This window comes from Anomaloglossus baeobatrachus, chromosome 3 (genome assembly GCF_048569485.1).
Source record: "Anomaloglossus baeobatrachus isolate aAnoBae1 chromosome 3, aAnoBae1.hap1, whole genome shotgun sequence".
NCBI lineage: Eukaryota > Metazoa > Chordata > Amphibia > Anura > Aromobatidae > Anomaloglossus > Anomaloglossus baeobatrachus.
Window position 1 is genome coordinate 674260675 of NC_134355.1, and position 15719 is coordinate 674276393.

Here is a 15719-nt window from a genome sequence, read left to right on the forward strand (position 1 = left end):
GGAGAGTGTGTTGTTGGTGAGGCCACCCGTGGGTTGCGGTGACTGATGGTGAGACGGTTAGGGAGGTGTAGTTCCTGTTGTATGGCATAAATTGCTTTGGAAGGTGACGTGCAGAGTTGGACCGGTGGTAAATGGTGTACTCACAGTTCTCAAGAATTACACACACAGTCCCGTGTAGCAACCAGGGGTCCCTTCCTCTTGCACTCAGTGTTTGTGTCTTCACTGGGACAAATACGCTTGGAACATGCAAGTCCACTCCCATTATGTATGTTGTGAGCTGCGGCATGCGAAATCTGAGCCTCCGGATCTCTGTGGGTTTTGACGGCTAACACTTTAAGGTGTACCGCAACCCAATCGCTGTCGCCTATGAGCCTGCTAGCCGGAGCCTACCATATCTTATTTGCAAAAAACACCAGAAAATATTCTACTTTTGTGTTGTTTTTTGCTGTGTTTGTACTGCTGCAGTTTTGCACGCGCACACACAAACATACTTTAACCGGTACATACATACATACATACACACAACCACATACATCCATACTCTACATCCACCAATGCTGCCGATTCATGTACGACTCATGTCAGTAAATAAACTTTTATTGTCACTGTTTTCGTGGCTACGGCCAAAAACACAGATAATCACACATTTAACAAAAAAAAAACAAAAAACATTATTTTAAACAAAGGAAAAAAAATTTAACGGCTGCTGCCCTGTTGTTGGGACGCCACATACTTGGCGATCAGCACTCCGTGCTGTTTCACCGCTGTGGCCAGTGTGCGCTGTGCCGCTGCCAGTGTGCGCTGTGTTGCCAGAATCCTCCTGTGAGAGGCCAGAAGGTCTTCTAATGTTGGTATTTCTATGGAGAGAATGGTACAACTTAAAAAGGCTAATTATATGTAGACATATAAATTAGAGGTACATGTTTGTTGTTAAAACTTACGGTTCAGGTGTTCCTCCTCGTCCGCTAATGATGGGCTGAGGTTCCACCCGAAACCTCTGGCATCAGCATCAATGTCTAGGGAGAGACAAAACACTTCATAGTACATGATAGCTGGAGAGGCTGCTTTATACTTGGAGGCCTGAAGAGGCTGCTTTATACATGTAGGACTGGAGAGGCTGGCTGTAATATTATACATGGAGGACTATGGAGGTGTATTCTAATATATGATTGGTTATGTGGGACCCTTTATACTATATGGAAGGCTATGCGGGGGCCATTATTGTATTTTGAGAACTAAATACAAGGGGGTACAAAGATACAACTAGGGGATGGGAATGTTTTGTGCTGAGGGAAAAAGGTTCGTTCTCTCAGCACCCAGCTTTCCCATGCTCTGCAATACATCTTCTCTCAGCACTCAGCTTTCCCATGCTCTGCTATACATCTTCTCTCTGCACCCAGCTTTCCCATGCTCTGCTATACATCTTCTCTCAGCACCCAGCTTCCCCATGCTCTGCTATACATCTTCTCTCAGCACCCAGCATCCCCATGCTCTGATATGGGAAAGCTGTGTGATGATGGAAAGATATATAGCAGAGCATGGGGAAGCAGTGTGCCGAGGACAAGATGGATATCTCAACATAGGAAAGTTGGTTGCTGATAGAGGGATTTCAGTTCATGGGAAATCTGGGTGCTGTGGGTAAGATAGCTCTATCCAGTCAAAGTTATATGCCCCTTGTTTTATCTTCAAAAATTACCAGGCAAGCCTGCTCCCATGACATTGAGTGAGGAGGGAGAGACTGCAGGTGGCTCCTGCTGGTGCTCCGCCTCTGGTGGTGGCTCCAGCTGTGGCTCCGGGTCTGGTAGAGGCTCCAGCTGTGGCTCCACGTCTGGAGGTGGGTCCTGCTGGGGCTGCTGGTCTGTAGGTGGCTCCTGCTGTGGCTGCGGGTCTGGAAAAAATTATACCTTATAATATTTTCACGTGGGGGTAACTCACAAGAAGTACTCTTGTGGTACAACTCATGTGCTGTGTGTCATGTGGGCGGAATTACTCATGTGGTACTACTCATGTAAAATAGCCGCCATATACTGTGCAACCAATGTTAACACTAGTGCTGAGCGGACCCGGACTGTAAACGTCTGTATCCGCAAGTTTTTTGCGCTATCCCTGGGGCCAGACCCTATTGACTTATATGGGCAACGTATTCCGGAGCGGATCGTACTCTTTTAGTAAATCTGTCAGTAATATCACCAGGGCCGGACCCCATTGACTTATGGGCACCGGATTACGGAGCGGATTTGAATTTTTTTTTCTAAATCGGTCATTGATTCGCCGACCCCGTATTATTGGCTGTTCGATCAACTATAGTTAACACCACTCACCGGGTTGGGGCTGGCTCTGAGAACGGATGCTGGCAATGCGGTTGCTTGATCTGTACCGCAGATCTGCCAGCTTCTTCCTTATTTGCTTGGTAGAACGCTGCACCCTGAATTTTTTAAAAAGGCCCCGACTAATCCTCCTCAGAATTGCCTTCTTGTGGAGGACAGGATGGTCATGGTGTCCAGCACACTGATAATCTCTCCTGTCCATGGTTCTAATAAGATAGGTCACTTCTGCCTCTCCCCATGCTGTAGCTCGGCTTCTGGACGCCATATTTTTGCAGGTCACACCAACCCAAACAACAACACTGGGAAAACCCGCCCTAAATCAGCGTCGTCCAATAGAATTATAACGTCGACGCAAGGGACTTGCGTGACGCAGTTGCGTTCTCTACGGGATCCCTGAAAATCAGTGACTCAGTGCTGTTGAATAATAAGTGACCGCCCAGTCACAACGCACCTACAACCACCAATAGGACTGGAGGGGGCGCGGAAACGGTGCACGATTCAAGATTAGAATCGTGCTATGTGACATGGTCCCTGCGACCGCTGAGATCGCTGTGAAGGTCGCCGTATCCTTGCGGCGTCGCTGTTGAGATCTGCTTGTTTGACAGCTCAACAGCGACCATGTAGCGATGGAGCAGCGATCCTGACCGGGTCAGATCGCTGGTGGGATCGCTGCTGCGTCGCTATGTGAGAAGGGACCCTATGACCAAAAGACCCCATATAGTAGACTTGATGGATGATGATGGACATGATTGTCTGATATAGTCAAAGGCATTCTTACCATACCTTCATAGTCACTCATTTTTCGAAAAGGTAATCAAACCACTTTGGCCTCCATGGTCATAGATTGTGCTCATTGACAGACCTTAGTAGTAGAGATGATCATACCGAAATTAAAAAGATCCGCTCATGTAAGGATAAGATTAGCATTTCATGACACCAACTTAGAAACTCATAAAAATTACATTGGATGGTTTGTTTAATGGAAACCATCACTCTGAAGACCCATAGTGTTGCCCACAACATTCAACACAGAAGCTTATCAGTTTTTCATTTCGATTTTACAAAAATTTATGTGCCGTATTTTTTTGGATTATAAGACGAACTTTTCCTCCCAAAAATTTGAGAGGAAAATGAGGGGTGCGTCTTATAACCCGAATGTAGCTTACTGGGAGGTGGTGTAAAGGGGCAGCAGGAGGCAGGGGCAATGCTGCAGGATGCTGGTGCTGTACTGGGGGCCACTGTGCTGGCGGCTGCTGTGGTGGGAGCCGCTATGATGGGGGCCGCTGGTGCTGTGCTAGGGGTAATTGTGCTGGGGGTCGCTGTGCTGGAGGCTGCTGGTGCTGTGCTGGCGGCTGCTGTGCTTGGGGCTGGGGGGTGGGGAGGCAGGGGCCATTCTCAGGTCAGCGGTGTGGCTTCAAATAATGGCGCCTGGAGTTGGCACGTGCGCAGATGCAGCTCAAGATCTCATCTGTGCACGCGCCGCCTCCAGCCCAGCAGCGGACTTTGGGAAAATAGCGCCCGGAGGTGGCGCGTGCGCAGATGGAGCTCTCGGCTCAAGATCTCATCTGTGGACATGCTGCCTCCAGCCCAGCAGCGGACTTAAAGAAAATGGTGCCCAGAGGTTTCGCTGCACAGATGAGATCTGGGCTTGTCTTTGAGACAATAGCTCAATCTGCGCACATGCTCACGCCGGGCACCATTTCTTTGAAGCCCGCACCACCGATCTAAGGATGGCCCCTGCCTCACCTCACAGCCCGCAGCACAGCGGCCCGCTGCCCCCAGCAGTTTCTGAATCTTGCCTGCCTCAACCCGCGCCTGGGACACCCACAGCACCATCACCGCCTCATGTGACCCTGCTCCACCTCCCCTGCCACCCTTCCTCCGGTAAGACACCACTGGATTATAAGACGGACCCCCCTTTTTTTAGCCCTTTTTTCCCTCTAAATTTGTTGTGCGTCTTATAAAACAAAAAATACAGTAACTTGGTTTTCTGTTCTGTTCCAGTGAAGCTTGGGTAAACAGTAAAGCAAGGATGCATGCCAAGTGTTTATTGAGGCTAGATTGCTCCCAATGGGTCATAACCATGGGACAAACAGAATGGGCACTGAGGGTTGCATTGTGCTACAAAGGCTTGTAACCATAAAAAGTAAAACAACTCAAACAATAGTGGTTTATCCCAACACTTGAATCTTCAAGGAACTATATATGACCATTGTTGATATGCAACTCTTGCCCTAAGGTGATATATTTCGATTATGGAAAGAAAATGGTCAAGAACTTTATGGAGATTGTCGGGAACTATACACATTAAAGCCAAAAACATAAGAAAAGATTGAGATTATCATCAACAGCGCTGCGTCTTATCCTGAGTTCAAAGATATTTGGGTGGAAGACTCCTGGTTTACAATTTGAGTCCAACTGGGCAGGAGACTCCAGTGCCACCAAGACCACAGTAGCCATTGGGCACTTTGCTGAGATATTGCTGGTGATAGTCTTCTGCGTAGTAGAAGTTGGTTTCCTCCTTGATTTCTGTTGTGATATTTCCAAATCCATTTGCAGTTAATTCCTGTAAGAAAGATTGAGGATTTCAGTACAAAAAGGTTTCTCAAACAAAAAAAAATGGACAAACATAATACACGGATATAGAATCATGAAATACATTTGTGTAAATGAAACTCAAGTCTGCAGCAATCGGAATACTCATCATCTTGTTGTTGACCATTATCAAAAGGTTCCCTTCCCCAACGGTCACACTCTTCTAAAGATGGACATCCACCTATCTCGTCTAGTTGGCGTCTCTTAAAAGTTTACAGCACCTAATGACCATATGCCCAAACTGATGGAGAATTGTTCTGAAGCAGAACGCCACCACAACAACTACCATTTCTAACCTTTCTGACCATCAACTATGTGCACGTTACCAGATTTTTGTTCTTGTCTGTACTACATCCCATATTTCAATGTCAACTTACCCTGGAACTGGGAGTCATACTCCAGAACAGGCTCTCACTTTATATAAATTATTGTCTATGATACCACAAATAGGCATGATTAGTAAGGTCGGCAGTAAGAGATGAGACAAAAAGTAACATCACTTGATGGACAATAACTTGTCATGTGGCCTTGAGCATCAACTCCAGCTGCCAATGACGTCTCCTGCTGTTCTCAAGTAGAGTTATTGTCTACAGAGGCGGCATCCCACTATTCTTGTAGTATGGCTCTCATGTCATTAAGGTTCTGGAGTACACGGCGACTAAGCTGATCCCATAGGTTTTCAATGGAATTCAGGTCTGGAGAAAGTACAGCTCACTCTATTTGAGGCACGATGCAACCTCAATGAGCTGGAGCATGGTCGTCGATGAAGATGAAATTCGGCCTGTGTTGTTCATGTGGAGGCACAATGACTGGATTAATGATGTTATTCCAGTAGTATGGGCACAATAGGGCCGTTCTGTAGTGACTAGACACACCTACCCACTCTGTAACACCACCACCAAAGGCTCCTCTGGTGCCAACAGTGGCTGATACATAGCGCTCTACTTGATGTCTCAAATATCATTAGCAGCCATCATTTCTGCTCAACATGAATAGACTTTCATCAGTGAACAGCACTGGTCCCTCATCCAGCGTAGATGATTCCTGTGCCTGGTGGTGTGGTCAGGTTCTCTGGCAGGACATCTAGCAAGCAGACCAAGCTGGTGTAAACAGTTTTGAATGGTCTGACGTGACACCTCCCTTAAATGTGCCTGAAGTTGTGTTGCATTCAACATCCGGTTCAATGAACATTGTTCACAATGAAGCGGTCGTTGGTGTGGGATGTGGCCAAAGGATGTCCACTTCTATGACTTTCTTTGATTCTTCCAGTCTCTCTGCATCTCTGTCACAATCTGCTGGTGACACTCTAAGTTTAGTGGCCATTTCCGTATGAAAACATCCTGCCTCGCAATGGCGCACTACTTCTGATCATTTGTTAGGTGTCATTTTGGTCTCTTGGTCTGTGAACAGCATGGTGATGGACTGTTTAAATATTCATTCTAATTGAACCCCAAAATGTATTGAGTCCTTCATGGATTAAACACCTGTTGTGAATTTTGCCAATAAGTTCCTTGTTAGAGAACAGCGATTTGTGCCAAAAAGTTCTGAAACTTTGAACAGTTGGACGTGTGCATTCTAAAGTTTAGAGACGGTCACATTAAGGTCACCTGAGAATGTTAGAGGGCATTTTAGTATCATCCGGAAATTTCACCCCAAAGCCAAATATCATTACTTTTTTGGAAAGTATTCAGACCCCTTTACATTTTTCACTCTTTGTTTCATTGCATCCATTTGGTAAATTCAAAAAAGTTAATTTTTTTTCTCATTAATGTACACTCTGCCCCCATCCCCCATCCTGACAGAAAAAAAACAGAAATGTAGACATTTTTGCAAATTTATTAATCAAGAAAAACTGAAATATCACATGGTCATAAGTATTCAGCCCCTTTGCTTACTCATATTTAAGTCACATGCTGTCCATTTCCTTGTGATCCTCCTTGAGATGGTTCTACTCCTTCATTGGAGTCTAGCTGTGTGTAATTAAACTGATAGGACGTGATTTGGAAAGGCGCACACCTGTCTATATCAGACCTCACAGCTCACAGTGCATGTCACACCAAATGAGAATCATGAGGTCAAAGAAACTGCCCAAGGAGCTCAGAGACAGAATTGTGGCAAGGCACAGATCTGGCCAAGGTTACAAAAGAATTTCTGCAGTACTCAAGGTTCCTAAGAGTACAGTGGCCTCCATAATCCTTAAATTGAAGACGTTTGGGACCACCAGAACTCTTCCTAGACCTGGCCGTGGAGAAAGTTCCACAAAGTCAACTATCACTGCAGCCCTACACCAGTCGCGCCTTTATGGCAGAGTGGCCGGACGGAAGCCTCTCCTCAGTGCAAGACATATGAAAGCCCGCATAGAATTTGCAAAAAAACACACGAGGAAGAAATAAGATTCTCTGCTCTGAAGAGATGAAGATAGAACTTTTTGGTGATAATTCTAAGCGGTATGTGTGGAGAAAACCATGTGGAGAAAACCATCTCTTCCAACAAGCCAACAACCTACAATAACCCTCAGTCCAGTACACCACTGCGCAACCAGCACTGTCCTCACCTATTGTACCATGACCCATTCCCTATAGACTATATATACTAGTCTGTTTTATACTGTTAATGATTGTTGTACGTATACCCTCTTTCACTTGTAAAGCGCCATGGAATAAATGCCACTATAATAATAATAATATTAATAATAAAACCAGGCACTGCTCATCACCTGCCCAATACAATCCCCACAGTGAAACATGGTGGTGGTAGCATCAGTTTTTCTTGTTTAAGAAATTTGCAAACATTTCTACATTTCTGTTTTTTTTCTGTCCAGATGGGGCATGGGGTGCAGAGTGTACATTAATGAGAAAAAAAAATGAACTTTTTAGAATTTACCAAATGGCTGCAATGAAACAAACAGTGAAAAATTTAAAGGGGTCTGAATACTTTCCGTACCCACTGTAACTTCATGTTAGGGCTTCTTTCCTGTAGAGTGTCAGCTCTTATGGGCAGCGTCCTCTCTCCTGTAGAGTGTCAGCTCTTATGGGCAGCGTCCTCTCTCTTGTACAGTGTCAACTCTTATGGGCAGCGTCCTCTCTCCTGTAGAGTGTCAGCTCTTATGGGCAGCATCCTTTCTCCTGTAGAGTGTCAGCTGTTATGGGCAGTGTCCTCTCTCCTGTAGAGTGTCAGTTCTTATGGGCAGCGTCCTCTCTCCTGTAGAGTGTCAGCTCTTATGGGCAGCGTCCTCTCTCCTGTAGAGTGTCAGCTCTTATGGGCAGCGTCCTCTCTCCTGTAACGTGTCAGCTCTTATGGGCAGCGTCCTCTCTTCTGTAGAATGTCAGCTCTTATGGGCAGAATCCTCTCTCTCCTGTAGAGTGTCAGCTTTTATGGCAAGTGAATTCTGTACTATAGATTGTGAGCTGCAGACACTTCTTGTTTGTATTTATAAGTGACATTTTAGGATGTTATTCTCTTCTATCCCTTGACTTTCATCACAGTATGAGTCTCTTCTACGTTTATCGAAAGGAAGAAGGGGGTTGGGGGTCTGGAGCACTTGGAATCCAGGCCCCTCAGGGCTGTATGAAGCTGTGCCTGAAACGTGTAACAGATTTCGAGACAGATGGTGGTGTACATATCTCTGTTGTGCTCTCCATTTAGATAAAATTGCCATACTTAGTATAGCCTCAAATGACCTATTTTACATAGAAAGACATGACTATGTGCATTATACAGACAGCACATCTAACCACAGATTGTCCATCCCCGTCCTCCATACTATATACTCTACATATCCAAAAGTATGTGAACACCTGAATCTCACATCCATATGGGCTTCTGAACATCTTATTTTCACACATTAATTTCAAGGTTGTACACAACAGCCTCTAATTTTCGGAAAAGGCTTTCTACTAAAGTATAGTATATGGATTTGGTGGGATTAGAAGATATAGAAATGGACCAGAAACTCATTATTTATTGGGGAGCACTGTCCTAATTATAGAAAGATTTCTCTTCACTAGCACTTAGTTCCCAAAAAAACCATAAGGTGATGAATTTCCATGGCTCCAGAGTCCACCGATGGTGGCTTTACGTACCTCCAGCTGACTCCTGGGATTGTGTATACTATCTCAAGCTTGTGTGTGACTTTTTTAGACAAGAATAATTAGGCAAAAGTAAAAGAAGATGACCAATAACAAGATGGAAGGAGATCAGAGAAGTCAGGAACATGTCTAAGAGGAAGACTCCAACGGAAGAGGAGACAACACTATGTTCACGTGGGCACCAGAACTCGAAAGTGACTTGACCACACTGGTAATTGTCAAAAATAACAAGTAGAATAATTTGATCTGATTAGTAATGTCACTAAATATTATGCCCTACAGGTACGTCATGCCAAACACAAGTCACCAGAGAACTAGATTAATAGGGTCGCCCAACCGCCATACGTTCTGCATTTACACCCAATTAAGTGTCCCCCAAAAACAGAGGAGAATAAATGAAGGATCTTCTAACTATCTGAGAAACCTCTTGTGCTTCCTTTTGGCACTTTTTAGGGGTTCGTTTAGTGGATATAAATAAACTCCGAGGATTGACCTTCATTCAGCTCTGGTTTTCTGTTCGCTGTGAAAGGCCAACATTGTCCAACGTCCCATCTGTCCTGAAGCCAAGTGCAGATCAGCAGATACTTGGCACAGATTTTGTAGCCAGATGTCATGTTTATTTCGCGGCGTTGGCTCCATAAATTGGTCAAATTTAGAAGAAAAAAAAGGTAATAAGATTTCACAGGTTGAAGTCATGATACAAGGGTGTCAAAAAAAGTTACATTTTGTCCTCTCTTAATTTATAAAACCTTAATCCTATTAAGCTCAGCACTTCACCACCACAAGTGGTGGTGCCAAAAATGGACCTGTGCCCCTAAATCAGCAGTATGTGTGTAACACAGGCACCGGCATCCCAGCACTGTCCTGACCCTCTTCCCCGGCAGGGACACCGGCACACTCACCCTCCTGGCCGTTCAGTGGGGATTGTTCCATGCTTGCTTCCTGCTGCTGACTCCCAGGGCCTACACACACCACACAGGTCTCCTGGAAGTAAACTTAGCGCATGCGCATCTACACCCTACCCTAATGGGAGGTGCCTGAGCAAATTGGTCTATTCCTAGAGACGTGTTGCTAGTTGTGCAGGCCCTTTACTTATGTGCTGCTGCTGTTTTACTTATAGTTGCCTCTTTCGGCATCGTGTCACACTGGACAAGTCTGCTATACCGGTCACTGCTGCATTGTACCCTATCGGCCAGGTCTGCTGCACTGGCCGCTGCTGCATCGCACCCTATCAGCCAAGTCTGCTATACCGGACGCTGCTGCTTTGTACCCTATCGGCCATGTCTGCTATACCGGACGCTGCTGCTTTGTACCCTATCGGCCATGTCTGCTATATACCGGATGCTGCTGCTTCGTACCCTATCGGTCAAGTCTGCTACACCAGCCAGTGGTGTATCATACCTTATCGGCCAAGTCTGCTATACCGGTGCTGCATCGTACCCTATCGGCCAAGTCTGCTGCACTGGCCGCTGCTGCATCATACCCTATCAGCCAAGTCTGCTATACCGGATGCTGCTGCTTCGTACCCTATCGGCCATGTCTGCTATACCGGACGCTGCTGCTTCGTACCCTATCGGCCACGTCTGCTATACCGGACGCTGCTGCTTCGTACCCTATCGGCCAAGTCTGCTACACCAGCCGGTGGTGCATCATACCTTATCGGCCAAGTCTGCTATACCGGCTGCATCGTACCCTATTTGCCAAGTCCGCTTTACTGAATGATGATGCATCATACCATATTGGTCAAACCTGCCTCGCCTCATCAGAGACTGTCAGTGTCCTCACTCTTGGGACCATCTGTCGCAGTACTGAGCCTGCCTTAATGGCACCTAGTTTCTACCTGCAACGCAACGCCCCCACCATCAGGAGCTCTGGTGAAAACCTGGTGTGAGCCATAGTCATGCCCCTCAGGTATTCTGTGTGCACCCACGAGCATTAGCATTACAATGAATTGTCAGTATCAGTCAATAGTCTATGGCATCTATTGTCCTACAGTGGCAGGTGGCTCCCTCTATCAGCCCTGTAATGTAACTGCAGGGTGCTAAAATATTGACAGGACAAGGTGTTGACAAGTTTAATACAATATATTATAGAAACCCCTGGAGGATCACAAGGTAACGTCCCCAAGAAGAAACATTAAAAAGAAAAAAAAAGTTATAACTAATACAAATCTCAGAAACTGACAAATCAGCATATTCATACCAACCCAAAAAATGAGAACAAAAAAGTACCCCAAACAAAAGACAAAAGACTCCCCCCTAAAGAAAGAATGCAAATGATTTGTCATTCAAATTATTCAAAATACAACGTGCTCTGCAAAAGGGATAAAAATAAATGACCCAAAATAGGTCAAGCACGGTGATTACAAAAATACGGCATATTTTATTTTTTGCCAGAAGCAGCGCCCCTCGTGTCCTTATGTTGGTAACAGAGCTCTGGCCCCTTTACGTTAATGTGACACAATACCAAACACCTCTACGGAAAAGCTGGCGTAGATTCTGGAAGACAGCAACAACTTTTTCTAATTTCCCTTTCCTAATTTTATAGAATGTTTTCGCATTAACTCTTTATTTTGTTTTTGTTACAGGTTATTAGCCAATCAATAAACTAGAATATTATTACATAAAGGCATGATATTCCTTAAGGTGAATAATACATACATAAAAAATTATTTTAAAAGGTTTCCCTCTGCCAACTGCATGTTGATTGTTGTAAGGTCAAACTCTGGAACACTGACTGTTAAGGCCGCTTTGCACGCAGCGACATCGCTAACGAGATATCGTTGGGGGTCACGGAATTCATGACACACATCCGGCCTGGTTAGCGACGTCGTTGTGTGTAACACGTACGAGCAACCGCTAACGATGAAAAATATTCACATTATCGTTGACACATCATTCATTTCCCAAATATCGTTGCTCGTTCTGGACATAGGTTGTTCGTTGAGTCCTGAGGCAGCACACATCGCTACGTGTGACACCCCAGGAACGACGAACAACACCGTACCTGCGTCCTCCGGCAACGAGGTGGGAGTGACAATCCTGCGGCTCCTCTCCGCCCCTCCGCTTCAATTGGTCTTCTACTGGGTGACGTTGCTGTGAGGGCGAACGAACCGCCCCCTTAAAGAAGAGGTTGTTTGGCTGCCACAGCGACGTCGTTTGTAAGGTAAGTTGGTGTGATGCATACCAGTGATATTGTGCACCACGGGCAGTGATTTGCCCGTGATGCACAAACGACGGGGGCGGGTGCAATCGTTAGCGATGTCACTATGTGTAAAGCAGCCTTTAGAGTATACAACAGCTGCAGGCTTATGTTGAGGGAACTTTGTTGAGAAGCCTTGGATGACGTTGTGCTAACCTTTACTGCTTATTTGATATGTGTACAGTGCTGGCCAAAAGTATTGGCACCCCTGCAATTCTGTCAGATAATACTCAGTTTCTTCTTGAAAATGATTGCAATCACAAATTCTTTGGTATTATTATCTTCATTTATTTTGCTTGCAATGAAAAAACACAAAAGAGAATGAAACAAAAATCAAATCATTGATCATTTCACACAAAACTCCAAAAATGGGCCAGACAAAAGTATTGGCACCCTTAGCCTAATACTTGGTTGCACAACCTTTAGCCAAAATAACTGCGAACAACCGCTTCCGGTAACCATCAATGAGTTTCTTACAATGCTCTGCTGGAATTTTAGACCATTCTTCTTTGGCAAACTGCTCCAGGTCCCTGAGATTTGAAGGGGGCCTTCTCCAAGCTGCCATATTGATAGCTCTCCACAGGTGTTCTATGGGGTTCAGGTCTGGACTCATTGCTGGCCACTTTAGTAGTCTCCAGTGCTTTCTATCAAACAATTTTCTAGTGCTTTTTGAAGTGTGTTTTGGGTCATTGTCCTGCTGGAAGACCCATGACCTCTGAGGGAGACCCAGCTTTCTCACACTGGGCCCTACATTATGCTGCAAAATTTGTTGGCAGTGTTCAGACTTCATAATGCCATGCACACGGTCAAGCAGTCCAGTGCCAGAGGCAGCAAAGCAACCCCAAAACATCAGGGAAACTCCACCATGTTTGACTGTAGGGACAGTGTTCATTTCTTTGAATGCCTCTTTTTTTTCCTGTAAACTATGTTGATGGCTTTTCCCAAAAAGCTCTACTTTTGTCTCATCTGACCAGAGAACATTCTTTCAAAACGTTTAAGGCTTTCTCAGGTAAGTTTTGGCAAACTCCAGCCTGGCTTTTTTATGTCTCGGGGTAAGAAGTGGGGTCTTCCTGGGTATCTTACCATACAGTCACTTTTCATTCAGACGCCGACGAATAATACGGGTTGACACTGTTGTACCCTCGGACTGCAGGGCAGCTTGAACTTGTTTGGATGTTAGTCGAGGTTCTTTATCCACCATCCGCACAATCTTGCGTTGAAATCTCTCGTCAATTTTTCTTTTCCTTCCACATCTAGGGAGGTTAGCCACAGTGCCATGGGCTTTACACTTCTTGATGACACTGCACACCGTAGACACAGGAACTTTCAGGTCTTTGGAGATGGACTTGTAGCCTTGAGATTGCTCATGCTTCCTCACAATTTGGATTCTCAAGTCCTCAGACAGTTCTTTGGTCTTCTTTCTTTTCTCCATGCTCAATGTGGCACACACAAGGACACAGGACAGAGGTGGAGTCAACTTTAATCCATGTCACCGGCTGCAAGTGTGATTTATTATTGCCAACACCTGTTAGGTGCCACAGGTAAGTTACAGGTGCTGTTAATTACACAAATTAGAGAAGCATCACATGATTTTTCAAACAGTGCCAATACTTTTTTCTACCCCCTTTTTTATGTTTGGTGTAGAATTATATCCAATTTGGCTTTATGACAATTTTTTTTTTTATTGAAGACAAATTAAATGAAGATAATAATACCAATGAATTTGTGATTGTAATCATTTTCAAGAAGAAACTGAGTATTATCTGACAGAATTGCAGGGGTGCCAATACTTTTGGCCAGCACTGTATAGTTCCTTTCGCTATTGTATTGTATGACCCCTCTTTGATTGCGTCAATTTGATAAAGTTTGCTTTATGTAAAACAGTTAATTCTCCGACAATGCTGGGTCCTGAACGATGCTGCTGAAAGCTGAAATCTGTAACAGGTTGATCCTGGAAACATTTAAAGTCATTGCTTTGCACGTATCCCTTCAACTGTGGAGGAGAACGATCTAGTGTCATGCGCTGTTCGGATCTTTGCAATCGTGGATGACAGCAACGGCGTCGGACCTTGTTCACATTGCAGAGTCCGACAAGTACATTGTTTTTTCTTTTGAACTCAGTTCTGCCGGGCGTCGGCTGAGTTGTGTCCACTGCTCCCAGCAGTTCGGATCTTTGTGTTCATCCTTCTCTGAGAGTCAGGTTGCTAATTATCAGCCAGCTGGTCTCTCCCTAATTCCCTAATTAAGGCTGGGGAGTTTGTTAGGAGGTCGCCGAAGAACTGTCGGTGTCCTGGGTGATCCTCTTTTGTGACCTGCGATCTACTACTTGTGTGTTGTGGAAGTGTCCTTTGGTGTACCTTTCATTCTCCTTTTTATTTTATTTCCCCGTGTGCCTTTATTATCAGCCCCTTGTGGCTGTTTGCAGTGTGAGTTCCTGTTCAACCCCCTGTCCATGTCTTTTAAGAGGATGCGGTTATTTTGGTGTGTCCTGCCCCTCGGGGTTAGATTACAGGGGAGTTAGGGCCTGGTGAAGAGACAGGGACACGCTGGGGGCCTAGACCTGGCACGCATCAAGCCTACCTCTAGGAGAAGGTTCAGCGCAGGGATTCCAGTCTGATGGCCAGTTCAGGTCTTCCCTGGAAGCCTAGCCCACCCGTGACACCTATTGAACTTATTTTCAGCACTCTGGACCATTTTCTGTGTACCCTAAAATAGCCACTCCTGTCCATGTCCCCTTCGGATGGTTACCCAAACCTTAAAGTGGTTGCCCGATCACACCATGTAGATGACCATTCTGGAATGTCGGGCAGCGGCCACTAACCATGAATGGAGCTACATTTTGCAGCTCTGTTCAATGTGTTTCCATCAGGCAATGACGGAGCCGATAACAGATGAGGGGTGGTGTTGACCCCCACGCCGATCTCATATTGATCACTTATCTTGGTCCATTCCTGAGACTGCATCTTCTTCCTATTTACGTAGAACCTTCATTCTACAGATCTACAGAAAACGTAATAGATTCCCCCAGGTTTATGTAAAAGGACGGTGAGGTCTACCATGGATTGTGCCCTATGTGCTGGGTGCCAGGAGGGATGCCCTCTAGCCATGTAGCCTTGGATGGGGCACAAGCCTTGGTGAAGGAAATCTGTTCCTCTGGAACATCAGAAGTAGCCGACTGTAATCCTCATCATTGCGAATCTGCGGATTACCATCTCGTCTGTTCCGCTGTCACACAGCTCGTCTGGGTGCGTGTTTGTGTGTGCGCTGTATGTGCAGGCAGCTCCCAGGCCTGCCAAAAATCCTAATTTTGTCGCCATCTGCCATGAAAGAAGATAACACCTGTCAGGAGCAGCTGCTGAGTGTACGAGATAGGTAAGAAGCAAATCACTTCTACTCTCCACTTGGACGGATTCAGGTAACACATGGACCTCGATGTCGGATGCCAAGTGTCTTCCCGCAAGATCTCCCTCTCCGCAGGCACTACACTCATTCAGATTGTGCACAGACC

General features: G+C 45.4%; 1 protein-coding gene across 4 annotated transcripts in view; it reads right to left on the minus strand.

Annotated features, from left to right (window-relative positions):
• Positions 1–581: 581 nt before the first annotated feature.
• The window catches only part of MSRA (methionine sulfoxide reductase A), a 459672-nt gene continuing 444534 nt past the window's right edge, over positions 582–15719 (minus strand). For all 4 annotated transcript variants that reach the window (XM_075341255.1, XM_075341257.1, XM_075341258.1 and 1 more), the window contains 3 exons: positions 1697–4893; positions 942–1016; positions 582–857 (listed from right to left, as the gene is read on the minus strand). In XM_075341255.1, the coding sequence (XP_075197370.1) occupies positions 4729–4893 (165 nt within the window). In that variant the 3' untranslated portion in view covers positions 582–857; positions 942–1016; positions 1697–4728. The remainder of the gene's footprint in view (positions 858–941; positions 1017–1696; positions 4894–15719) is intronic.